The sequence below is a fragment of the Eleutherodactylus coqui genome, chromosome 1, assembly GCF_035609145.1.
Source record: "Eleutherodactylus coqui strain aEleCoq1 chromosome 1, aEleCoq1.hap1, whole genome shotgun sequence".
Classification (NCBI taxonomy): Eukaryota; Metazoa; Chordata; class Amphibia; order Anura; family Eleutherodactylidae; genus Eleutherodactylus; species Eleutherodactylus coqui.
The window spans coordinates 525,879,880-525,906,906 of record NC_089837.1 but is presented as its reverse complement, the minus strand read 5'-3'; the positions used below and the strand labels follow the sequence as shown (position 1 = coordinate 525,906,906).

The 27,027-nt window shown below is 46.1% G+C and overlaps 1 protein-coding gene across 1 annotated transcript; it reads left to right on the top strand.

Annotated features, from left to right (window-relative positions):
• The first annotated feature begins 55 nt into the window (after positions 1-55).
• LOC136590062 (dicarboxylate carrier SLC25A8-like) lies at positions 56-21,555 on the top strand. Its single transcript, XM_066588344.1, has 7 exons — positions 56-121; positions 11,311-11,539; positions 11,626-11,833; positions 12,885-13,082; positions 13,280-13,381; positions 17,633-17,813; positions 20,569-21,555. Exons 2-7 carry the CDS (start codon positions 11,414-11,416, stop codon positions 20,681-20,683), a joined length of 930 nt encoding a protein of 309 aa, XP_066444441.1. The 5' UTR covers positions 56-121; positions 11,311-11,413; the 3' UTR covers positions 20,684-21,555.
• The last annotated feature ends 5,472 nt before the right edge of the window (positions 21,556-27,027 follow it).

Here is a 27,027-nt window from a genome sequence, read left to right as displayed (position 1 = left end):
TGACTCAGCAGCTCTTATCTCTCCAATGCAGATTTACCCATTTCTGCAGCGTGGTGTCCTATATAAGACGGACGCACACGATGTCAGGGCTGATGTCATCCACCGCCGCTCCTCCAGGAACGTGAGTTCTCCGTAATGTCTGATTACAGTCCTTACAAATGTATTGATAGATTAGAGTAATGGATTGGATGGAAGTGCATGAATAGTAATCCCATAGATCAGGTCTGCAGGGGATGCAGATATCACTGCTACAGGGGATGCAGATATCACTGCTGAAGGGGATGCAGATATCGCTGATGCAGGGGGTGCAGATATCACTGTTGCAGGGGGTGCAGATATCACTGCTACAGGGGATGCAGATATCACTGTTGCAGGGGGTGCAGATATCACTGCTACAGGGGATGCAGATATCACTGTTGCAGGGGGCGCAGATATCACTGCTACAGGGGATGCAGATATCACTGCTGCAGGGGATGCAGGAATCACTGCTGCAGGGGATGCATATATCACTGCTACAGGGGATGCAGATATCACTGCTGCAGGGGATGCAGATATCGCTGCTGCAGGGGGTGCAGGTATCACTGCTGCAGGGGATGCAGATATCACTGCTACAGGGGGGGCAGGTATCATTGCTGCAGGGGATGTAGATATCACTGCTACAGGGGATGCAGATATCGCTGCTGCAGGGGATGCAGATATCGCTGCTGCAGGGGGTGCAGGTATCACTGCTGCAGGGGATGTAGATATCACTGCTACAGGGGATGCAGATATCACTGTTGCAGGGGGTGCAGATATCACTGCTACAGGGGATGCAGATATCACTGCTGCAGGGGATGCAGATATCACTGCTGAAGGGGGTGCATATATCACTGCTACAGGGGATGCAGATATCACTGCTGCAGGGGGTGCAGGTATCACTGCTACAGGGGGTGCAGGTATCACTGCTACAGGGGATGCAGGTATCATTGCTGAAGGGGATGCAGGTATCACTGCTGCAGGGGCTGCAGGTATCACTGCTGAAGGGGGTGCAGGTATCAGTGCTGAAGGGGGTGCAGATATGACTGCTCACGGGGGTGCAGGTATCACTGCAACAGGTGGTGCAGATATCACTGCTGAAGGGGGTGCAGATATCACTGCTGCAGGGGGTGCAGATATCACTGCTGCAGGGGGTGCAGATATCACTGCTGCAGGGGGTGCAGATATCTCTGCCGCAGGGGGTGCAGATATCTTTGCTACAGGGGGTGCAGATATCTTTGCTACAGGGGGTGCAGGTATCGCTGCTACAGGGGGTGCAGGTATCGCTGCTACAGGGGGTGCAGGTATCACTGCTACAGGGGGTGCAGATATCTTTGCTACAGGGGGTGCAGATATCTTTGCTACAGGGGGTGCAGATATCACTGCTGCAGGGGATGCAGGTATCACTGCTGCAGGGGATGCAGGTATCACTGCTGCAGGGGATGCAGGTATCACTGCTCCAGGGGATGCAGATATCACTGCTCCAGGGGATGCAGATATCACTGCTACAGGGGATGCAAATATCACTGCTACAGGGGGTGCAGATATCACTGCTGCAGGGGGTGCAGGTATCACTGCTACAGGGGGTGCAGATATCACTGCTGCAGGGGATGCAAATATCACTGCTACAGGGGGTGCAGGTATCACTGCTACAGGGGATGCAGGTATCATTGCTGAAGGGGGCGCAGGTATCACTGCTGCAGGGGGTGCAGATATCACTGCTGCAGGGGGTGCAGATATCACTGCTGCAGGGGGTGCAGATATCACTGCTGCAGGGGGTGCAGATATCTCTGCCACAGGGGGTGCAGATATCTTTGCCACAGGGGGTGCAGATATCTTTGCTACAGGGGGTGCAGATATCTTTGCTACATGGGGTGCAGGTATCGCTGCTACAGGGGGTGCAGGTATCACTGCTACAGGGGATGCAGGTATCACTGCTACAGGGGGTGCAGATATCTTTGCTACAGGGGGTGCAGATATCACTGCTGCAGGGGATGCAGGTATCACTGCTGCAGGGGATGCAGGTATCACTGCTGCAGGGGATGCAAATATCACTGCTACAGGGGGTGCAGATATCACTGCTGCAGGGGGTGCAGGTATCACTGCTGCAGGGGGTGCAGATATCACTGCTACAGGGGATGCAAATATCACTGCTACAGGGGGTGCAGATATCACTGCTGCAGGGGGTGCAGGTATCACTGCTACAGGGGGTGCAGATATCACTGCTGCAGGGGATGCAAATATCACTGCTACAGGGGGTGCAGATATCACTGCTGCAGGGGATGCAGGTATCACTGCTGCAGGGGATGCAGGTATCACTGCTGCAGGGGATGCAGGTATCACTGCTCCAGGGGATGCAGGTATCACTGCTCCAGGGGATGCAGGTATCACTGCTCCAGGGGATGCAGGTATCACTGCTCCAGGGGATGCAGGTATCACTGCTCCAGGGGATGCAGGTATCACTGCTCCAGGGGATGCAGGTATCACTGCTCCAGGGGATGCAGGTATCACAGCTGCTGCGGGTGCAGGTATCTGGCAGTTAGAGCAGTAGTCAGCCAAACAACCGACTTAAAAAGATGTCTGTGCAGGTTTAAAACGCATTAGGAAGTCAGTAAAAACACCCGTATCGGCCATCACTAAGGGGTCAAAAATCTCCAGTTTTGGGTGTAAACCTCAGTGGGTGATTATAATACATCGGTTTCAGGCATGTGGGCATCCCCTGTATGTGGGCACAAAGATTTTTCTTGAGATTCACCTGCAACTTGAAAAATGCTTCTAATCTTTGTTCTGGTACTGTATCTATGCAGTAAGCTCGGTTCTGGTACTGTATCTATGCAATATGCTTGGTTCTCGTTCCATATCTATGCAGTAAGGTTTTGCTCACATCAACCCTTTTAGCTTCCGTTTTCCTGCTTCGTTACACAGCAGGTGAACAGCACCCAGTGCCCGACTGAGCCATCATATGGCAGAACTGAATGATGCCCAATGCCCTCTGTTGAATATACTGGTATCTGTTCGGTTTCTGGCATCTTACAGGACTGAATAGCACCGCATGCTGTAGTATTTTATCTTGTACTTTAATGGGATTCAACAACAGAGGTTCCGAAAGCTACAAAATCTGTGCAAAAAAAGCTTGGTTCTGGTATCTCATCTACACAAGAAGCTTGGTTCTGGTACCGTGTTCATGCAGTAAGACTGTTTGTGATAGCTCCCTGTAGCATGCAGTAAGGTTACAACTACAAACAAGCCCTGTGTAGTCTGATCCTTGTATCTGCCCCTCCAATGCTATATCTGTAGGAGGACCCATCACCAAGTAGTGTATGTGCCATTAATATCCATATCTGTCAGGCACACCCCCTATACAGTAGTTACACCCGGAACCCCTCTTATTCATAACCTACAGACGGTAAAAGAGGGATGGGAGTAACACATGACTGCAGGATCAGACTACACAGGATTTGCTTGTAGTCTGTAACCATGGAGACAGACAGATCTGCATAGGAGCTGTGTACACAAAACAGAAGGAGATTTTTAAGTAAGGGTGGCTTCCCATGAGACAACTACTGCCTGCGTAGTCGCTCGAAGTAGTCGCTAAAGTGTAGAATGATTGTTGTTTATGTACTTTTACGGAGAGATTGGTGTTCACTTGTTTCGTGATTGCTGAACATATTGTTGGGGGCGTGGGGGTCTTTGATGAGTCTGTAGTTGAAATTTCAACCCCTCCACTGATTGGTTGCCTCTTTCACTGAACCCACATAAATACATGGGAGCGGTCTTGGACGCTCACTACTGCGGGTATTCCGTCGAAGGCCAAGCCAGTGCGGGGCGGCAGCGGCATGTATTCTATCAAAGACCAGCAGGGAGGTCGAGGGTCACCCGCGTGTATTATGTGTTATCGGGAACCAATGAGTGCCAGGGCAAAATGTTCAAAAAAGGCAGGAGCCAATCAGCATTCAGCGGGAGGCACACGCCTCACCTCTCCGCAAAGTTGTTGGCCAGTCGTTGAGAGAACGGTGACATCTATATAGACTAGACCGCCCGACTGTAAATCACCACATCCCAGTAATCACCAGCAGGGACTGCGTATCTAGGCCTGCTATATGTGATACTGCCTGTGTGTATCAGCTGTATCTAAGCCTACTATGTGTGATACTGCCTGTGTGTATCCGCTGTATCTAAGCCTACTATGTGTGATACTGCCTGTGTGTATCAGCTGTATCTAAGCCTTCTATGTGTGATACTGCCTGTGTGTATCCGCTGTATCTAAGCCTTCTATGTGTGATACTGCCTGTGTGTATCAGCTGTATCTAAGCCTCCTATGTGTGATACTGCCTGTGTGTATCAGCTGTATCTAAGCCTCTAATGTGGGACACTGCTTGTGTATATCCGCTGTATCTAAGCCTATGATGATTTCTCCTCTGCACAGTGCTGTATACGTCACCAGGAGCGGCCCTCCACCGGCCCCCACGCCTCCGGCCACTCACAGGGCGCGCCAATTACTTAGCGAGAATGATGTGTTTGCTCTTCTGGGAATGAGAAGTCCGCAACGTAAAGGAAAAATGGGATAATAACCCTTACAGTGCTGGAGAGAAATGTGAAAGAGCGCCCCCCCTGAACACCCCTGTATATTTCAGGACTCTAGAGTCACGACCCCCGGGGCGACCGTAACGGCGGCCATACTGGTTGTTATCCAGCGTCCTCAGGAACAGATATACCTAGAAAGCTTTAACCCCTTAGTGACGGTCACTACTGGGCTTCACACCTGCACACACATCTTTCCAAGGCCTCTTTCGGACGGGCAATGCGCATCATGGACGAAAAACACATGGACGAGAAAGAGCCGCGACCAAGTCTAAAATTTGCGTTTTCTCATCCATTCACACGGCCGGGTGCCGCGTATAAACACCGCAGCCCAGAATACCTTCAGCCGGGAGAAATCTTGTACAATCCAATAGAGCCGGCTGACATGGTCTACTAGCGCTAGCCGCTGCTAAACTGCCTCCCCCTCCCTTGCCGGCAGCTCCCATAGAAGCCTATGGGAGCCGCCAGCTGATCGTAGCCGATAGATAGGGCAAGACCGAACTTATCCTGCCGCGTCAAATCATCGGCCGGACGGACGTTTACCGCGGCTAATATTCACCCATCTGAATGAATGCTTTTGATGGTCGTGATTTTAAGTTAGGCGCCACATCCACGGCAGTTTATTCGAAGGCGGCAAACCACCAGCCAATCACACCGTCTGACGCTTCCTATAGCATAGCTATGGAAAGCGCCGGCACCAGTCCACGAGCAGAGGATCATAGTGGTTCTCCGCTTGCGACTGGCAATTCGCAGCATGCTGCGAATTGCCCCGATTCTCCGCGGTCAGCCTATCTATTAGATAGGGCTGACCGTCAGAGATTCGCCAGCGGCTCCTGCTCCCGGGTTGCATCCGCATCGCCCGTGAACAGTCGGCCTTAGTCGCGTAACAACACTCGTGTGAAAGAGGCCTTAGGCGGTGGCTTAGCTGACTACTGACAGCGGGGCTCCTGCTCTAACTGCCAGGAATGGAGAAACCTTGGATCCCTTTTTAGTTTAACCCCTTACATGCCAGAATCAATAGCAACTGCAGCATGAAGCAGATGGCAGCGGAGGGGGCTCCTGCTGTTACCCATCAGCACCCCGCAGTGCAGTCGCAGACCACCAATGGGCTCCCATGGCAGCAGGAAGCCCGACAGAAGACTCCAGAATTGTTATTTTTCTTTCGTTCACCACCCAGAAAAACACAATAAATACCAACCAGCGGCCCCATATACCGCAAACCGGCACTAATGACGCCTACAGCCCGTACCGCAGACAACGACCCCCCAGCGCTCCGCCGCCGGGAACAACAATGTTCTGGGTCTTAGAACGCTGCGATGCAGGGGGTTGGTTAGCTTTAAAAATATGTTTTTTGTGCTAAACTAGTAAAACCATCTCTATAAACTCGGTGTCGCAGGAATCGCGCTAAACAGATAAGAACGGTGTTAAAGCAAACCCCAAAACAATGGCGGACTATATGGGGGGGGAGGGGGGGCCTACCTCACCCCCCAAAAAGTGTAATAGAAGTCATACAACACATTATCTGGACCCCAGAGTGCGGCAGACACAGCCCGTCCCACAGAGGCTCCGGCTGTCAGCGAGTTGTGGCTCTTGCAATGCGAGAATGAAAACCGCCTGCTTCTTAAGGCACAAAATAGTCCGGTCAGCGAGAGGTTAAACCTGACAGATGAGGTGAAACATTTTTAGAATCCCCATCCTATGGATTCCCCCCCCCCCCCCCCCCCCCCCCATCTTGTATTGGTAGCAGCGGGCATCCAGACCTCTGGCCCAGTGTCCCGGGTCCCCATGCAAGCGCCACTTGCAGCTGCAGGTGCCATCCTCTGTGTTGTAGGCCCCGGCCCGCTCTAGGCATGTGATCTACAGGGCACACAGGGGATCATTATCACACATTAAGTGGGCATTCGTGGCATTTCATTACTTGTTTAAAGGGCACTCAGAACATTCTACTGTTTGTTAAGGGTGAACTCAGGGACGTTCGTACATGTTAGAGGGCCCTTAGGGGCGTAATATGACTTGTTGTAGGCGTTGTGCCAATATCTAAAGGTATCTATAGCTATCCGGAGGACTGGGGATAGCTTTGTGATCGGTGGGGGTCCAACTGCTGCGGGGTGTCTCAGGGGTGGTATCACGGCGTAGAATCAGGGTATGATGCAGCAGATGGAGTAACCACAAGGAACAATAGTTATTTGCAAACAAAGAAACAAAAATAAACACGGTTATTATAACATGAACCGTCCACCGTAGATTGTCCTACCGCTAACTACAGCTAGGACTGTTATCAGAGGATTATTAATGTGTGTTCACAGTACAAAACAACAAAAATGCAGATAACTGCATCAAAAAGGCTGTAAATTGAAGAATGTGTACTTTAAGGGGTTAACACTCTAATACTAGCAACGCAGTCCACATGCGACGCAGCATTCAACCCTAATATGTGTGATTGTGTAGGCTTGTGTCCCTGTGCCCTATATCAGCTCATCACTACGAGCTCCAAAAGAGCTCAAGTCCTTCGCAATATTCCTTTTAGTCATTTGTCTGTGTCCCTAACGGTGTGCATACTTACAGTCAGCTTGAGGCCGGCCTCACTTACGTATGTTGTATGACTTCTACTGACTTTGGCTAATCCAGATTGAGGAGCATTTCTCTACCACAGTTTCCAGAATGCATATAGCAGTTGTGATACCTCTCCAGGTTGGGGTGTAGCACAGTGTCTCCGCAGGCAGCAAGCAGTCTCTGTCCTCCTCAGACACCTTTTCCAGAAGAAGCTGCAGTCACCACACTGGCCTCAAGTCTCCTTTGACAGCCAGCGCCTCCAGGCCTCTGCACATCACCTTGGGCTCTCTTCTCATTCCCTACTCTTTTCCTCCTTCTTTCTAGGACCTTCCAAACAGGTGACCTCCTGACAGCCAATCAAAGCACAGCACATGGGAGATAATTTGCACAATTTTTCATACTGGCCACCAGAGGACATTGGAACCTCAGGTGTCTTATCCCTAAGGCAATCTTAACCCTTTAGGGTTAGTTCCTTACAGGGGTCCCAGCAGTCCCCATGTGAATAGAGCAGAGGACTCGAATGTGTACTTTCCCTTCATCTATTTCAGCAATAGTGCCAGAAATTGCCGAGTTCGAGTGCTTACCAATCTCTGGCACGGTCAATGAATTTAATGAAGCAGAAGCCCACATGCGCATCCTCCACTCCATTCATGTGCGGACCACCAGGACATGGGCAGGTAGAGGGCAGTGAAGACATTGGTGGTTCAGTGATGGCAGCAATGACTCGCACATGCCCCTGTAAGGGGATTACTCTTATCTGTATATATGGGAATGCAGGGAAGACATTCATTTGTGCCGTCCCTGCGGTGCTGAACCCCAGAGCGAAAAAAGGAAATAATAGTGTCCCCTCCTCCCCAACCCAAATGTTCCAACTGTTATTACTACCAATACATCTCCTACAGATGTTGTCACCCAGCTTTCCCAGACACCTTCTGCTCTACATCTCATATTACTGGGCCGGACTCCAGAATAATCCCCCAGCTACTGTCGCCCCCTATGGGGCATGGAATGTGCCTTGAGTACACATGATACAGCGTTGTGCACTACATGAGTGTCGGTGTGACGAGGCCGGAGCTCCGGGTGTTGTGATCTGTGTCATGCTCAGTGATTTACACTGGGGACAAGTGATCCCTGGGTTCTATCCCTGTAACCAGATGAGGCTGCTGTGCCCAAAATATAAAAGCTGCGGTCCCGCTCCTCTCCGTAAACACTGGACTCCGAGCCTGGAGGGACGCACTGAGGGGCAACCGGGAGCCGGGACCGCAGGTAATGACAATCTACTAAGCAAAAGGAAGGCTGTGCACAAGAGCTGACAATCTAAGCGAGGCCTCCAGCCCCCCGATATACCCCAAATGTAATTACTTGAATTAAATATATATATTTTCAGAACTTCTATAATAAATGTATCTCCGCAAGTCGTTTATCTGCATGGAAAATATTGACTAAAAAGCACATTTTTTTGATTGGTTCATCTGAATTTTTTTTTTTTTTCAAATTGAATGTTTTTTTCGGCTTTTCTTCAATAAGTTTGTATTTTTATGTAGTCATTTGTTTGGATGTTTTTTTGCATTTTTCATTATTATTTTTAAGGTTTTTTTCCACATTCTGTAATACTTTCAGTTCCCGGTATAAACACTCTACTCGTGGCGAAGATACGATTAGACAGTTGTTTTTTTTATCTTAGGTAAATTTATACAAAATTACTATTTTTGGAAAAATGTGTTTTGTTATTTTTCATTATTTTCGGACCGGATCTACGCCTGATTTCATTATATTACAGATTTTCTATATTATATGATGTCCTGTATCACATTGTATCATATCAAATCGTATGTTATGTTATATCATTTATTATTGTATGGGTGTACGGAGGCCGCCCCGGGCGGGGGGTGGGGAAAATACGTGAAAAATGCAGCGCGCTCTATTTTCCTCCACTCCAAAAGTCCCCATAGACGTCAGTGGAGTATGTGCAAAAGTGCACAAAATACGCTAGGAGATGCGTGATATGCTGCGCAATTAGACTAATTGGCCATTTCAGCCGGTGCGTCTTTGTTTCGAACGCCTTGATGGTGCAAAAAAACTGTTCAATCCACAAATACACACGCGCCTTCTCACGCAGATCCGCAGCAGTTTTCACCCTCCTATTGAAGGGCTGCGGTCCGCTGGGGATCCGGCTCAAAATCCGCCCGACAGTGCAGGTTTTGACATTAAATTTGACGCAGTGCTCCGTGTGACCGAACCGTAAGGTCTGATGTAGAGGACCAACACTCCGATTACAATCACGGAGCTGGATATACGGGGATGGAAGGTCTCACTGTTCATCCTAAAATTGCTGGTTTCTGAATAGAATTCTAGAACGGCAGTGATGACTGACACTCCGGACAAGAGGGTGGAGGCGATTTTGAGGAAATTTCTTTTCACATGAGGATAAGTTCTGTGATATTCTGGTGTCGGTCAGCTCATGGGATGTCGGGTCAGCGCCGGGACGTGACCGCAGGTCTGACTTGGCAGGGCTGAAGGCTGCGGATCCCATTACCCATTACTTAGTGATCAGCACACTCGGGTAAGGTCATATGTCTTGGCACTCGGTGCTTATATAAGAGTCAACAAGTCTCACCCTTCACCCATATTCCTGCCCGTCTGTACTCGCTCCTGGACCGCCGCTGGGGGCCATCTTGTTTGTCACCCAGCTTTCCTGCAGACCTGAAAGTGAAATTCTGAACTGCATAAATGGGATGATTTGACGTTCAAGAGTCTGCTGGAGCGCCGTGCCGTGTGTGCGCCGTTATTACAGTTAGATCACATGCTCGCCAACTCCCCACTAAACTCCCGGGGGCTCCTGGAAAGACGGGACAGGCAGACCCCTAAATATAGAGACCACAAAGCAGACCCTTCCTGCAGCGACTCTGCACTTAGAGACTGACCGGACCCCCATTCTTGGCATCGCTGGGGGTCCCAGCGGTCGTATCCCCAGCAATCATAAGGTTATCTCATGTCCTGCGGATATCCTGTGGATGGGGGATAACTTTATAACTTGGCACAGATAAGTTTAGTCTGAGTTTGCAAACTGATAGAAGTCGGACCCATGAAAGTAAATGCAGTCAGTAAGGGGTTATCCAGGCAATGCCCATCGGGGTGCACCGAGGTCCAAGCGGAAGCCGCTGCTCCGACCCTTGTGTAGTGGCCGGCGATCATAATTGCAGGAGCAGCTCTCATGGAAATCAATGGTAACTGCATTTGTAATTGCAGGATGGTGTCCCATTGATTTCAATAAGAGCCGCACTTGCAGTTACAAGCATCGGCCACTACACAGGGGTCGGAGTAGCGGCTTCCGGTCTGACTCGGCGGAGAACGTCTGAGACCGGCGCAGGGAACGTCTGAGCCCCACGCAGGGAACGCCTGAGCCCGGCGCAGGGAACGCCTGAGCCCGGCGCAGGGAACGTCTGAGCCCGGCGCAGGGAACGTCTGAGCCCGGCGCAGGGAACGTCTGAGCCCCGCGCAGGGAACGTCTGAGCCCCACGCAGGGGGGATCGTGATCTTGTCAGTAAGAAAGATCCGGAAAACATTACTGTGATTTTTCATGACTCAACAGGAAGCGACTATATAAAAGGGAAGTAATATGAAGAATTGTGAAAGCGGCGGAGTCATCCGTGCCGGGGATTACTGTTACACCATGACATCGCTTTATACACACTGAGTAGAGTTCCTTTAATCCGGCATCCAACAGTGTGGAAACTCTGATAGTCTGGCACAGATACCCAGCTCCTGTGATTAAAGGGGTACAAAAAATATTGATGCCCTTAGGATAGGGCATCAATAGCTGATCAGGGGGTCTGCGGTTTAGGGTCTGCCGCCAATCGGAAAATGAAAAGCTACTGCGAATGGTGGGTAGGCTCAAAACGCCGTCCCTCCATCCATGGTCCGGTTTGGTGATTCATCTGTTTTCCATTCACTTTAATAGAAGACAACTGTAATACCAAACCCGGCCACTGCTGAGCAGGTGGCGTACTGAGCATTCAGCCAGCCGAAGCAGCAGCTGATCGTGGGGGTCCGAGCTATTGATGGCGTACCCTTTAGCAGGTCTTCAATAGTTTTCGCTTGGAATGCCCCCTTAAGTAACACAGTAATGTAAGCTCTGTGTTGCTCCATATGTTTCCGCAGATTCACACGTGGATTTAGCCCTGCCACTGTATCACGTTCCTCGGGTTCGCTGGTAACGGGGTGAAGCGTATCGCTAGGCGACAACCACAAGACTACTACAAAGATGGTCGGACTGAAGCCTTCAGAGGTTCCCCCCACGTTGACGGTGAAATTTGTGGGTGCTGGGACGGCGGCCTGCATCGCAGATTTAGTCACCTTCCCGCTAGACACAGCGAAAGTCAGACTGCAGGTAAGTGACTAAGGTCTATGGCGCACGGATCACCAGGTTGGGGGGGGTCAATATGTGCAAAAGTCTTCACCCTGTCCTATCTGCAGATCCAAGGGGAGGGTCTGGCCGAGTCCAGCGTCCGAGTCGTCCAGTACAAGGGTGTGATGGGGACTATCTCCACCATGGTGAGGATGGAGGGGGCGGCCAGTCTCTACAACGGGCTGGTGGCGGGGCTGCAGCGACAGATGACGTTCGCTTCTATCCGTATTGGGATGTACGACTCAGTGAAGCAGTTCTACTGCCGTCAGTCAGAAAGTGAGTAGCATTAGTAAAATTACAGTGACACCACAGTACATCCATAACAGTGACATCATAGTACAGCCATAGCAGTGACATCACAGCACACCCATATCAGTAACATGACAGTACACCCATATTAGTGACATCACAGTACATCCATAATAGTGACATCATAGTACAGCCATAGCAGTGACATCACAGCACACCCATATTAGTAACATCACAGTACACCCATATTAGTGACATCACAGTACATCCATAATAGTAACATGACAGTACACCCATATTAGTGACATCACAGCACACCCATATTAGTAATATGATAGTACACCCATATTAGTGACATCACAGCACACCCATAATAGTAACATGATAGTACACCCATATTAGTGACATCATAGTGCCTTCATAATAGTGACATCACAGTACACCCATATTAGTGACATCACAGTACACCCATATTAGTGACATCACAGCACACCCATAATAGTAACATGACAGTACACCCATATTAGTGACATCACAGTGCCTTCATAATAGTGACATCATAGTACATCCATAATGGTGACATCACAGTACCTTCATAAGAGTGACATCACAGTACATCCATAATAGTGACATCATAGTACAGCCATAGCAGTGACATCACAGTACACCCATATTAGTAACATCACAGTACACCTATAATAGTGACATCACAGCACACCCATAATAGTAACATGACAGTACACCCATATTAGTGACATCACAGCACACCCATAATAGTAACATGACAGTACACCCATAAGAGTGACATCATAGTACACCCATAGCAGTAACATCACAGTGCCTTTATTACAGCGACATCACAGTACTCCCATAATAGTGACAACACAGTGTCTTCATAAGAGTGACATCACAGTACACCCATAATAGTGACATCACAGCACACCCATAAGAGTAACATGACAGTATACCCATATTAGTGACACCACAGTGCCTCCATAATAGTGACATCACAGTACAGCCATAATGGTGTCATCACAGTGCCTTTCCTGTAAGAAGTAATGTATTCTTCCCCTTGTAGATTCCGGGATCGTGTGCCGCCTTCTCGCCGGATCCACAACCGGAGCCCTGGCCGTCACCTGCGCCCAGCCAACGGACGTGGTGAAAGTGAGGTTCCAGGCTGACGTCAGAGTCATAGATGGTAACAGAAGGTACAACGGGACAGTGGACGCCTACAAGACCATTGCCAAACAGGAAGGAGTCCGAGGACTGTGGAAAGGTGGGAAGCCCAGCTGCTAAGGTCAATGATCCTGAACCCACTTTCCGCATTCTACAAACTAAACTTTCCAACATTTTCACATATATATGACCACCAGGGAGCGCTGTGCAACCATAACATTTATGCAGGAGATACATTTTATAACTTCAGTCTATTCCGATTATAACTGGACATTAACATTCTTCTCCTCTACACAGGGACCATACCCAATATCACCCGCAACGCCATTGTAAACTGCGCAGAACTAGTCACCTACGACCTGATCAAGGAAGCCATCCTTACCCGCCACCTAATGACAGGTGAGGACATTGGAACCTACTATCTACCTAAACACTACATGATACAAATAAACAGTGATAACAGACGTATAGTTCTGCTGCACTCACCTGTACACTGCAGAAGTACTCAAGATAAGGCAGAGGATAACATGTGCACCTACACCTGGCCGCAACCTACAACAACAACACAGAGGGGGCAGTATTATAGTAGTTATATTCTTGTACATAGGGGGCAGTATTATAGTAGTTATATTCTTGTACATAGGGGGCAGTATTACAGTAGTTATATTCTTGTACATAGGGGACAGTATTATGGTAGTTATATTCTTGTACATAGGGGCAGTATTATAGTAGTTATATTCTTGTACATAGGGATCAGTATTATAGTATTTATATTCTTGTACATAGGGAGCAGTATTATAGTAGTTATATTCTTGTACATAGAGGGCAGTATTATAGTAGTTATATTCTTGTACATAGGAGGCAGTATTATAGTAGTTATATTCTTGTACATAGGGAGCAGTATTATAGTAGTTATATTCTTGTACATAGGGAGCAGTATTATAGTAGTTATATTCTTGTACATAGTGCCAGTATTATAGTAGTTATATTCTTGTACACAGGGGGGCAGTATTATAGTAGTTATATTCTTGTACATAGGGAGCAGTATTATAGTAGTTATATTCTTGTACATAGGGAGCAGTATTATAGTAGTTATATTCTTGTACATAGGAGGCAGTAATATAGTAGTTATATTCTTGTACATAGTAGGCAGTATTATAGTAGTTATATTCTTGTACATAGGGGGCAGTATTATAGTAGTTATATTCTTGTACATAGGAGGCAGTATTATAGTAGTTATATTCTTGTACATAGGGGCAGTATTATAGTAGTTATATTCTTGTACATAGGAGGCAGTATTATAGTAGTTATATTCTTGTACATAGGAGGCAGTATTATAGTAGTTATATTCTTGTACATAGGGGGCAGTATCATAGTAGTTATATTCTTGCACATAGGGGGCAGTATTATAGTAGTTATATTCTTGTACATAGGGGGCAGTATTATAGGAGATATATTCTTGTACATAGGAGGCAGTATTATAGTAGTTATATTCTTGTACATAGGAGGCAGTATTATAGTAGTTATATTCTTGTACATAGGGGGCAGTATTATAGTAGTTATATTCTTGTACATAGGCGGCAGTATTATAGTAGTTATATTCTAGTACATAGGGGCAGTATTATAGTAGTTATATTCTTGTACATAGGGGGCAGTGTTATAGCAGTTATATTCTTGTACATAGGAGGCAGTATTATAGTAGTTATATTCTTGTACATAGGGGGCAGTATTATAGTAGTTATATTCTTGTACATAGGAGGCAGTATTATAGCAGTTATATTCTTGTACATAGGAGGCAGTATTATAGTAGTTATATTCTTGTACATAGGGGGCAGTATTATAGTAGTTCTATTCTTGTACATAGGAGGCAGTATTATAGTAGTTATATTCTTGTACATAGGGGGCAGTGTTATAGTAGTTATATTCTTGTACATAGGGGGCAGTATTATAGTAGCTATATTCTTGTACATAGGGGGCAGTATTATAGTAGTTATATTCTTGTACATAGGGGGCAGTATTATAGTAGTTATATTCTTGTACATAGGGGGGCAGTATTATAGTAGCTATATTCTTGCACATAGGGGGCAGTATTATAGTAGTTATATTCTTGTACATAGGGGGCAGTATTATAGTAGTTATATTCTTGTACATAGGGGGCAGTATTATAGTAGTTATATTCTTGTACATGGGGGGCAGTATTATAGTAGTTATATTCTTGTACATTGGAGCAGTATTATAGCAGTTATATTCTAGTACATAGGGGGCAGTATTATAGTAGCTATATTCTTGTACATAGGGGGCAGTATTATAGTAGTTATATTCTTGTACATAGGGGGCAGTATTATAGTAGTTATATTCTTGTACATTGGAGCAGTATTATAGCAGTTATATTCTAGTACATAGGGGGCAGTATTATAGTAGTTATATTCTTGTACATAGGGGGCAGTATTATAGTAGTTATATTCTTGTACATAGGAGCAGTATTGTAGCAGTTATATTCTAGTACATAGGGGGCAGTATTATAGTAGCTATATTCTTGTACATAGGGAGCAGTAATATAGTAGTTATATTCTTGTACATAGGGGGCAGTATTATAGTAGCTATATTCTTGTACATAGGGGGCAGTATTATAGTAGTTATATTCTTGTACATAGGGGGCAGTATTATAGTAGTTATATTCTTGTACATTGGAGCAGTATTATAGCAGTTATATTCTAGTACATAGGGGGCAGTATTATAGTAGCTATATTCTTGTACATAGGGAGCAGTAATATAGTAGTTATATTCTTGTACATAGGGGGCAGTATTATAGTAGTTATATTCTTGTACATAGGAGCAGTATTGTAGCAGTTATATTCTAGTACATAGGGGGCAGTATTATAGTAGTTATATTCTTGTACATGGGGGCAGTATTATAGTAGTTATATTCTTGTACATTGGAGCAGTATTATAGCAGTTATATTCTAGTACATAGGGGGCAGTATTATAGTAGCTATATTCTTGTACATAGGGGGCAGTATTATAGTAGTTATATTCTTGTACATAGGGGGCAGTATTATAGTAGTTATATTCTTGTACATTGGAGCAGTATTATAGCAGTTATATTCTAGTACATAGGGGGCAGTATTATAGTAGCTATATTCTTGTACATAGGGAGCAGTATTATAGTAGTTATATTCTTGTACATAGGGGGCAGTATTATAGTAGTTATATTCTTGTACATAGGAGCAGTATTGTAGCAGTTATATTCTAGTACATAGGGGGCAGTATTATAGTATTTATATTCTTGTACATAGGGGGCAGTATTATAGTAGTTATATTCTTGTACATAGGGGGCAGTATTATAGTAGTTATATTCTTGTACATAGGGGGCAGTATTATAGTAGTTATATTCTTGTACATGGGGGGCAGTATTATTGTAGTTATATTCTTGTACATTGGAGCAGTATTATAGCAGTTATATTCTAGTACATAGGGGGCAGTATTATAGTAGCTATATTCTTGTACATAGGGGGCAGTATTATAGTAGTTATATTCTTGTACATAGGGGGCAGTATTATAGTAGTTATATTCTTGTACATAGGGGGCAGTATTATAGTGGTTATATTCTTGTACATAGGGAGCAGTATTATAGTAGTTATATTCTTGTACATTGGAGCAGTATTATAGCAGTTATATTCTAGTACATAGGGAGCAGTATTATAGTAGTTATATTCTTGTACATAGGAGGCAGTATTATAGTAGTTATATTCTTGTACATAGGAGGCAGTATTATAGTAGTTATATTCTTGTACATAGGAGGCAGTATTATAGTAGTTATATTCTTGTACATAGGGAGCAGTATTATAGTAGTTATATTCTTGTACATAGGGGGCAGTATTATAGTAGTTATATTCTTGTACATAGGAGCAGTATTGTAGCAGTTATATTCTAGTACATAGGGGGCAGTATTATAGTAGTTATATTCTTGTACATAGGAGCAGTATTATAGCAGTTATATTCTAGTACATAGGGGGCAGTATTATAGTAGCTATATTCTTGTACATAGGGGGCAGTATTATAGTAGTTATATTCTTGTACATAGGAGCAGTATTGTAGCAGTTATATTCTAGTACATAGGGGGCAGTATTATAGTAGTTATATTCTTGTACATAGGGGGCAGTATTATAGTAGTTATATTCTTGTACATAGGAGCAGTATTGTAGCAGTTATATTCTAGTACATAGGGGGCAGTATTATAGTAGTTATATTCTTGTACATAGGAGCAGTATTATAGCAGTTATATTCTAGTACATAGGGGGCAGTATTATAGTAGCTATATTCTTGTACATAGGGGGCAGTATTATAGTAGTTATATTCTTGTACATAGGAGCAGTATTATAGCAGTTATATTCTAGTACATAGGGAGCAGTATTATAGTAGCTATATTCTAGTATCTAATGTCTAGTAGACTCATAATTCAGAAATTATGGGTATATATATAAATATTTTAGTTTTCTGCTGTGTATTACCTTCCTCCAACTGTAGGTGTCACTCAGTAGTCAGTCAGTTGTAGCTCAGGTTGTACCCATCGGTTTGTCTAGCATTGAGGTGTAGAAGGATAATATTGAAATATTACTGAGCCCTTGCTATATGATGAATCATTTGCAGATAATCTGCCGTGTCATTTTGTGGCTGCGTTTGGCGCCGGCTTCTGTACAACAATCGTGGCCTCTCCAGTGGATGTGGTGAAGACTCGGTACATGAACTCTTCAGCTGGGCAGTACAAGAATGCATTGAACTGTGCCTTCACCATGCTGTTTAACGAGGGCAGCCTGGCATTTTACAAGGGGTAAGCTGTAATAATGGATCAGCACATAATTAAACTCCAGGGGCAAATTGCGCAATTATGCAATGCCATCCTAAGGCTGCTCTGCAAAATGGATGAGCTGCCAGTGCTGTGAGCCTCCTCGAACTATTGCAGAGGATCTGGCACTATTCAGTAGTTGCATCATAGGAACAGCAAGACTGCACCTCATGCTAACTTAACACGACTTCATTGGGCTGCAAGGTTACATGATGCACAAATGACATGAAAAGTTGTCATTTAACTTAAGATTGCCCCAAGCCTTCATACTGCCTAAGGCAATGTGTTAAATGGCGCAAAAACAAACAAAAAAGCCCAAAACACTCATTTTTACAGGCATTTAATGCGCCAATGCACAAGATACCCAACATAAATCTGAACCATTGAGACTTGTCTGAAGTCACAGAGTAATAGTAACCCAAACAGTAAGTGCTCCATTAGTAGCAACAATATTAATGGAGACCCAGTTAACCCCTTAAGGGCCTATATTGGGCTTAAGGACGCAATGATTTTTGGCGGATTTTCATCTCCATTTTTCCGTTGACGCGGACATTAAAGGGCTTGTTTTTTGCGCGGCGAACTGCAGTTTTTATCAGTATTTTTGGGGTACATTGACTGTATTGTAAAACTGTTATTATTTTTTTATGATAACAGGAAGAGAAAATGCATCAATTCTGCCATAAATTTTTGGAGTATTTTTAGTTTTTTTTTACAGCGTTAATCATGCAGTATAAATTACACAATCCATTTTTTCTGTGGGTCGGTACAATTACAACGATACCAAAATTCTTACATTTTTTTTAGGTTTTTCCCTTTTTCTGCAGTAAAAACCCTTTTTTTGGAAATTACTTTTTTTTCTAAATCGCTGCATTCAAAGTCCTGTAACTTTTTTATTTTACAATAGACGGAGCTCTTTGAGGGCTTATTTTTTGCCAGACGAGTTGTAGTTTTTATTGGTACCATTTTGGGGAATATACGACTTTGATCACTTTTATTGCATTTTTTGGGAGGCAAAATGCTAAAAATTAGCATTTTGCCTCTGTTTTTTAGCGTTTTACTTTGCGCTTTTTGCCGTGCAGAATAAAAGGCATGTGCAACTTATTGTACGCGTCGTTACGGACACGTCGATACCAAATATGTGCTATTTTTTTTTTACATTTTTTTATGCTAATATGAGAAAAAGCATAAAAAAAAGGGTTTTTTTACATTTTTCCTTTTTTTACATTTTTATTATCTTTTTTTACACAATTTGTGTCCCTCTGGGGGGACTTAAAGCACAGCACTGATGATCACTGGGATAAGGCATTGCAGGACTTCTGTCCTGCCATGCCTTATCGCTTATACAGCCATTATAGACTCTTGCAACACAGGACGCCGGTATCTGGCATCCTGTTGCCATGGCAACCAGACGGGCTCTCTGAGATTATATCGCGAGAGCCCGGCAACTTCACAGAGGGAGTGCACTCCCTCTGTGAACACTTCCCATGCCGCGATCTACATAGATTGCGGCAGGGAAGGGGTTAACAGCGGAGGGCGCATCTCCGATGTACCCCTGCTGCAGCGGGAGGCCAGCTATGACTGACAGACAGCTCCCGCTGCTGGATAGCGCGAGATCATTACGTACCCTTATGTCATGGTGAGGGAAGGGGTTAATGGTCCCATTAGTTATAGTGACCCTGTTGGGGGCCTCAGTAGTAATAGAGGTTCCCATAGTGGCTCCAGAAGTAATAGTGACCCCCCCCATAGTGGCCCTAGTAGTAATAGTAACCCCTATAGTAGCCTCAGTAGTAATAGTGACCCTAGTAGTAATAGTGACCACCATAGTGGCCCTAGTAGTAATAGTGACCGCCATGGTGGCTCCATTAATAATAGTGGTCCCAGAATGTGATTTCCGACCTTTCCCCTAATCCCCTCCGGGCATCTACACTGCATTCAGGCTGGTGACTGCATGCAGGAACGCAGATGCAAGGGGGAAGAGGTCAGGGGTCACATTCTGACTACAGTAGCGGCCGTTGCAGTCAGAGTGAGTTGAATGCTTGTCAGGTTGCTGCCCAGCCAGTTCGCAGGTAGAGTGAAATATTACTTTTTACCGGCCTCTAATATGGCCGTTAAAAAATAATTCCCAGCCGAACAGCAACCCACCGCCGCCTCTGAGATCCTGCAGACGGCCGCCGCCTCTGAGGTCCTGCAGACGGCCGCCGCCTCTGAGATCCTGCAGACGGCCGCCGCCTCAGAGGTCCTGCAGACGGCCGCCGCCTCTGAGGTCCTGCAGACGGCCCCCGCCTCTGAGGTCCTGCAGACGGCCCCCGCCTCTGAGGTCCTGCAGACGGCCCCTGCCTCTGAGGTCCTGCAGACGGCCCCCGCCTCTGAGGTCCTGCAGACGGCCGCCGCCTCTGAGATCCTGCAGACGGCCGCCGCCTCAGAGGTCCTGCAGACGGCTGCCGCCTCTGAGGTCCTGCAGACGACCGCCGCCTCTGATGTCCTGCACACGCGCACCGCCTCTGAGGTCCTGCAGACGGCCGCCCCCACTGAGGTCCTGCAGACGGCCGCCCCCTCTGAGGTCCTGCAGACGGCCGCCGCCTCTGAGGTCCTGCAGACAGCCACCTGAGGCAGCAGGCTCAGATCGCCTCATGATCCGGTTGCCCTGGCTTTCCTCTATATTGAAACACAGAAACAGAACTGACTATATGGAAGATTTCAGGGGTGAATTGTCTTTTAATTTTGGGGTTCCTTTCCGCAGGTTCGTCCCGGCATTTCTCAGACTTGGCTCCTGGAATATCGTCATGTTCGTGAGCTATGAGCAGCTGAAGAGGGCGATGATGATGGTGCATGGCTCCTGGGAAGACCCCCATTAAAGAGCCGTGACATTTTGGGGTCACAATCCACTAGAGGAATCCTTCCTGGTGACCACCCATGTGGCAGCCATGTTGTAGGCGGATCCAGTGGGTGAAGGCTGCGCGATACCAGGATCCGGGGGATTATATGGAGGGGATCAGAAAACTCGCAGTCTTACATTCGCTTGGCGGGCGCTGCAGACTGTACAAGTGGCCCATTAACCGCCAGTCTCTAACTGACTGGAATGTGCTTCGTTAGCACCTAATATTAACTGGACAGATGCCACGCCTTGTGCCATTGGGTATAAAACGGGGCAAAGTCCAAGAGGGAAAGGAGATGATGATGATGATGATGATGAAATGTACATTATGTAGAGCTAGTGGTATTCTGGTAATCCAGGGTGCCAGGAAATGTCCTAGAGTATAATGGAATTGGCAGGAGGGAGCAGCACAGGGCGGCATTGTAGCTCCTACGGTCCCTTGGAAGTACAGGACCCGGACACTAGAGGGCCGTAGAGTACAGGATCGGCAGTGGGCCCCTATCTGGTGCTCACGGTGGAGCCATCAGACCTACTGCCTACTGTTGAGCTACTGCCACTCTGAGTGGCACCGCGGCCCGTGTACCCCCACATCACTGCCACTCTGCCCCCGGATGGAGGCTATAAGGGAACAAGTAGAAACCAAATCCCTGGACGTCTATAAGTCTTAAAGGGGTATTACACCAACTGGCAACATCCAACAGAACGACCAATTCCACTGCCAGAAATAACGCGTCAGGAGACCCCATGAAGGACGGCGTCGGGGTCCATTCCATGCTTCCATACAATATGTGTGTCTTGTTTACTCAACGATCCGCTGCACTACTAGTTTACAAATAAAAATGATAGCCTACTGACCTTGTCCAGTATAAGTGATGTATCTAAGCCTAGCATGTGTGATACTGTCTGCCGAGCCGTGTATATAATCCTATCCTGTGTGATACTGTCTGCTTAGCCGTGTATCTAATCCTATTCTGGGTGATACTGTCTGCTGAGCTGTGTATCTAAGCCTGTCATGTGTGATACTGTCTGCTGAGCTGTGTATCTAATCCTATCCTGTGTGATACTGTCTGCTGAGCTGTGTATCTAATCCTATCCTGTGTGATGCTGTCTGCTGAGCTGTGTATCTAATCCTATCATGTGTGATACTGTCTGCTGAGCCGTGTATCTAATCCTATTCTGTGTGATACTGTCTGCTGCGCTGTGTATCTAATCCTATTCTGTGTGATACTGTCTGCTGAGCTGTGTATCTAATCCTATTCTGTGTGCTACTGTCAGCTGAGCTGTGTATCTAATCCTATCATGTCTGATACTGTCTGCTGAGCCGTGTATCTAATCCTATCATGTCTGATACTGTCTGCTGAGCCGTGTATCTAATCCTATCCTGTGTGATACTGTCTACTGAGCTGTGTATCTAATCCCATCATGTGCTATACTGTCTGATGAGCTGCTGTATCTAATCCTATCCTGTGTGATACTGTCTGCTGAGTTGTGCATCTAATCCTATCCTGTGTGATACTCTCCGCTGAGCCGTGTATCTAATCCTATCCTGTGTGATACTGTCTGCTGAGCTCTGTATCTAATCCTGTCCTGTGTGATACAACCTGCTGAGCTGTGTATCTAATCCTATCATGTGTGATATTGTCTGCCGAGCCGTGTATCTAATCCTATCCTGTGTGATAGTCTGCTGAGCTGTGTATCTAATCCTATCCTGTGTGATACTGTCTTCTGAGCTGTGTATCTAATCCTATCATGTGTGGTACTGTCAGCTGAGCCGTGTATCTAATCCTGTCCTGTGTGATACTGTCTGCTGAGCCGTGTATCTAATTCTATCCTGTGTGATACTATCTACTGAGCTATGTATCTAATCCCATCATGTGTGATACTGTCTGACGAGCTGTGTATCTAATCCTGTCCTGTGTGATACTGCCAGCTGAGCTGTGTATCTAATCCTGTCCTGTGTGATACTGTCTGCTGAGCCATGTATCTAATTTTATTATGTGTGATACTGTCTGCTGAGGTGTGTATCTGATCCCATCATGTGTGATACTATGTAATGAGCCTCTGTATCTAAGCCTTTCATGTGTGATACAATATCAGTGAACCACTCTACATTCCCTGGCATGAATGACATGCCACCCTTCACCCCACATACAGATATCCGTAGTTGATGCTGCCAGGTTTTATTCTCTGGTATCACCGTGGGCGCGGTGTTAGATGAGAGGACGCCGTTCCTGGAATCCCGTTTCGCTGGACCGCCATGTCCTGTACGTTGCTGATGAGCGGCTCCGGGACATCTGCTTACCAGGTCAGCAAGTATCACAAGGGAGAAAACAGATGAGAACACCAATGCCCGGCTTCTAGGAACAGGTATAGCTTAAAGGACAACTCCACCTATCATCCACAGCCGGATGCAGCCGCCATTCATACAGACAGACGCCATTACGGTCATTCATTCCTAATATCATCCTTAAATGCATTCTTGATCCGTAATTCAGATCCACGAAGCTTCTCACAAGACATCCGCTGCTCCTTACTGCTTCGTAGGAACAACCCTTCAGACGCCATGAAGCAGCTGAGAGTAGTAGTCCGGAGCGCGGCGGTCTTGCGGAATGAACAACGCTCTTTTGTATAGTTCCCTGTACTCTTTGCCCCAGGAAGGCGCATTCACCTGCGAGCCGCAAACAAACAAACCGATTGAATGGCTGATTACTGATGTGTTCGCAGTGCTTCCCGCATCCCTCTCAGTGTACATTTACGCACCCCCATTGACTTCTATGGGGACCTGTGGAGTGCAAATACGCAGAAGGATACAGCAGGCGCTCAAAATACAGAAATGTGAATGACCCCCCTGACATCAATGGCTTCTAATACCCCCGTGTGGAGCCGGCCGGGGGAACTAAAGCCTCACTGCACCCCGTTCATTACGGTTCATTACATTCTGGCAGTGGCAAACGAATGAATAAAGGAAACCTTGGAGGTAGTCACAGCTCCGCCCACCGCTAACTTGGGGGGTCAGCAAACCCTTCACATCTCATCAGGCCGGGAAGAAACTTCACTTTGTTTAGTGTCCCTCTAACGCTGACACTATATAACAGACAGTATCACACATGGTAAGATTAGATACACGGCTCAGCAGACAGTATCACACAGGATAGGATTAGATACATGGCTCAGCAGACAGTATCACACAGAATAGGATTAGATACACGGCTCAGCAGACAGTATCACACAGGATAGGATTAGATACACGGCTCAGCAGACAGCATCACACAGAATAGGATTAGATACACGGGTCAGCAAACAGTATCACACAGGATAGGATTAGATACACGGCTCAGCAGACAGTATCACACGGAATAAGATTAGATACAGGGCTCAGCAGACAGTATCACACGGGATAAGATTAGATACACAGCTCAGCAGACAGTATCACACAGGATAGGATTAGATACATGGCTCAGCAGACAGTATCACACATGATAGGATTAGATACACGGCTCAGCGGACAGTATCACACGGGATAAGATTAGATACACGGGTCAGCAGACAATATCACACAGGATAGGATTAGATACACAGGTCAGCAGACAGTATCACACAGGATAGAATTAGATACACAGCTCAGCAGACAGTATCACAGAGGATAGGATTAGATACACAGCTCAGCGGACAGTATCACACAGGATAGGATTAGATACATGGATCAGCAGACAATATCACACAGGATAGGATTAGATACACAGGTCAGCAGACAGTATCACACAGGATAGGATTAGATACACAGCTCAGCAGGCAGTATCACACAGGATAGGATTAGATACACAGCTCAGCGGACAGTATCACACAGGATAGGATTAGATACATGGATCAGCAGACAGTATCACACACTATAGGATTAGATACATGGATCAGCAGACAGTATCACACATTATAGGATTAGATACACAGCTCAGCAGACAGTATCACACGGGATAAGATTAGATACACAGCTCAGCAAACAGTATCACACAGGATAGGATTAGATACACGGCTCAGCAGACAGTATCACACATGATAGGATTAGATATACGGGTCAGCAAACAGTATCACACAGGATAGGATTAGATACACGGCTCAGCAGACAGTATCACACGGGATAAGATTAGATACACGGGTCAGCAGACAATATCACACAGGATAGGATTAGATACACAGGTCAGCAGACAGTATCACACAGGATAGGATTAGATACACGGCTCAGCAGGCAGTATCACACAGGATAGGATTAGATACACAGCTCAGCAGACAGTATCACACAGGATAGGATTAGATACACGGCTCAGCGGACAGTATCACACAGGATAGGATTAGATACACGGCTCAGCAGACAGTATCACACAGGATAGGATTAGATACACGGCTCAGCAGACAGAATCACACAGGATAGGATTAGATACACAGCTCAGCAGACAGTATCACACAGGATAGGATTAGATACACAGCTCAGCAGACAGTATCACACAGGATAGGATTAGATACACGGCTCAGCAGACAGTATCACACATGAAGGGATTAGATACAGCAGCTCAGCAGACAGTATCACACAAGATAGGATTAGATACACGGCTCAGCAGGCAGTATCACACAGGATAGGATTAGATACACGGCTCAGCGGACAGTATCACACAGGATAGGATTAGACACATGGATCAGCAGACAGTATCACACACTATAGGATTAGATACATGGATCAGCAGACAGTATCACACATTATAGGATTAGATACATGGCTCAGCAGGCAGTATCACACATGATAGGATTAGATACACAGCTCAGCAGACAGTATCACACAGGATAGGATTAGATACACAGCTCGTCAGACAGTATCACACAGGATAAGATTAGATACACAGCTCAGCAGGCAGTATCACACAGGATGGGATTAAATACACAGCTCAGCAGACAATATCACACATGTTAGGATTAGATACAGCAGCTCAGCAGACCGTATCACACAGGATAGGATTAGATACACAGCTCAGCAGACAGTATCACACAGGATAGGATTAGATACACGGCTCAGCAGACAGTATCACACGGGATAAGATTAGATACACGGGTCAGCAGACAATATCACACAGGATAGGATTAGATACACAGGTCAGCAGACAGTATCACACAGGATAGGATTAGATACACGGCTCAGCAGGCAGTATCACACAGGATAGGATTAGATACACAGCTCAGCAGACAGTATCACACAGGATAGGATTAGATACACGGCTCAGCGGACAGTATCACACAGGATAGGATTAGATACACGGCTCAGCAGACAGTATCACACAGGATAGGATTAGATACACGGCTCAGCAGACAGAATCACACAGGATAGGATTAGATACACAGCTCAGCAGACAGTATCACACAGGATAGGATTAGATACACAGCTCAGCAGACAGTATCACACAGGATAGGATTAGATACACGGCTCAGCAGACAGTATCACACATGAAGGGATTAGATACAGCAGCTCAGCAGACAGTATCACACAAGATAGGATTAGATACACGGCTCAGCAGGCAGTATCACACAGGATAGGATTAGATACACGGCTCAGCGGACAGTATCACACAGGATAGGATTAGATACATGGATCAGCAGACAGTATCACACACTATAGGATTAGATACATGGATCAGCAGACAGTATCACACATTATAGGATTAGATACATGGCTCAGCAGGCAGTATCACACATGATAGGATTAGATACACAGCTCAGCAGACAGTATCACACAGGATAGGATTAGATACACAGCTCGTCAGACAGTATCACACAGGATGGGATTAGATACACAGCTCAGCAGGCAGTATCACACAGGATAGGATTAAATACACTGCTCAGCAGACAATATCACACATGTTAGGATTAGATACAGCAGCTCAGCAGACCGTATCACACAGGATAGGATTAGATACACAGCTCAGCAGACAGTATCACACAGGATAGGATTAGATACACGGCTCAGCAGACAGTATCACACAGGATAGGATTAGATACACGGCTCAGCAGACAGTATCACACAGGATAGGGTTAGATACACGGCTCAGCAGACAGTATCACACAGGATAGGATTAGATACAAGGCTCAGCAGACAGTATCACACATGGTAGGATTAGATACACGGCTCAGCAGACAGTATCAGACATGATAGGATTAGATACACGGCTCAGCAGACAGTATCACACAGGATAGGATTAGATACATAGCTCAACAGGCAGTATCACACAGGATAGGATTAGATACACGGCTCTGCAGGCAGTATCACACATGATGCTTGAAAAA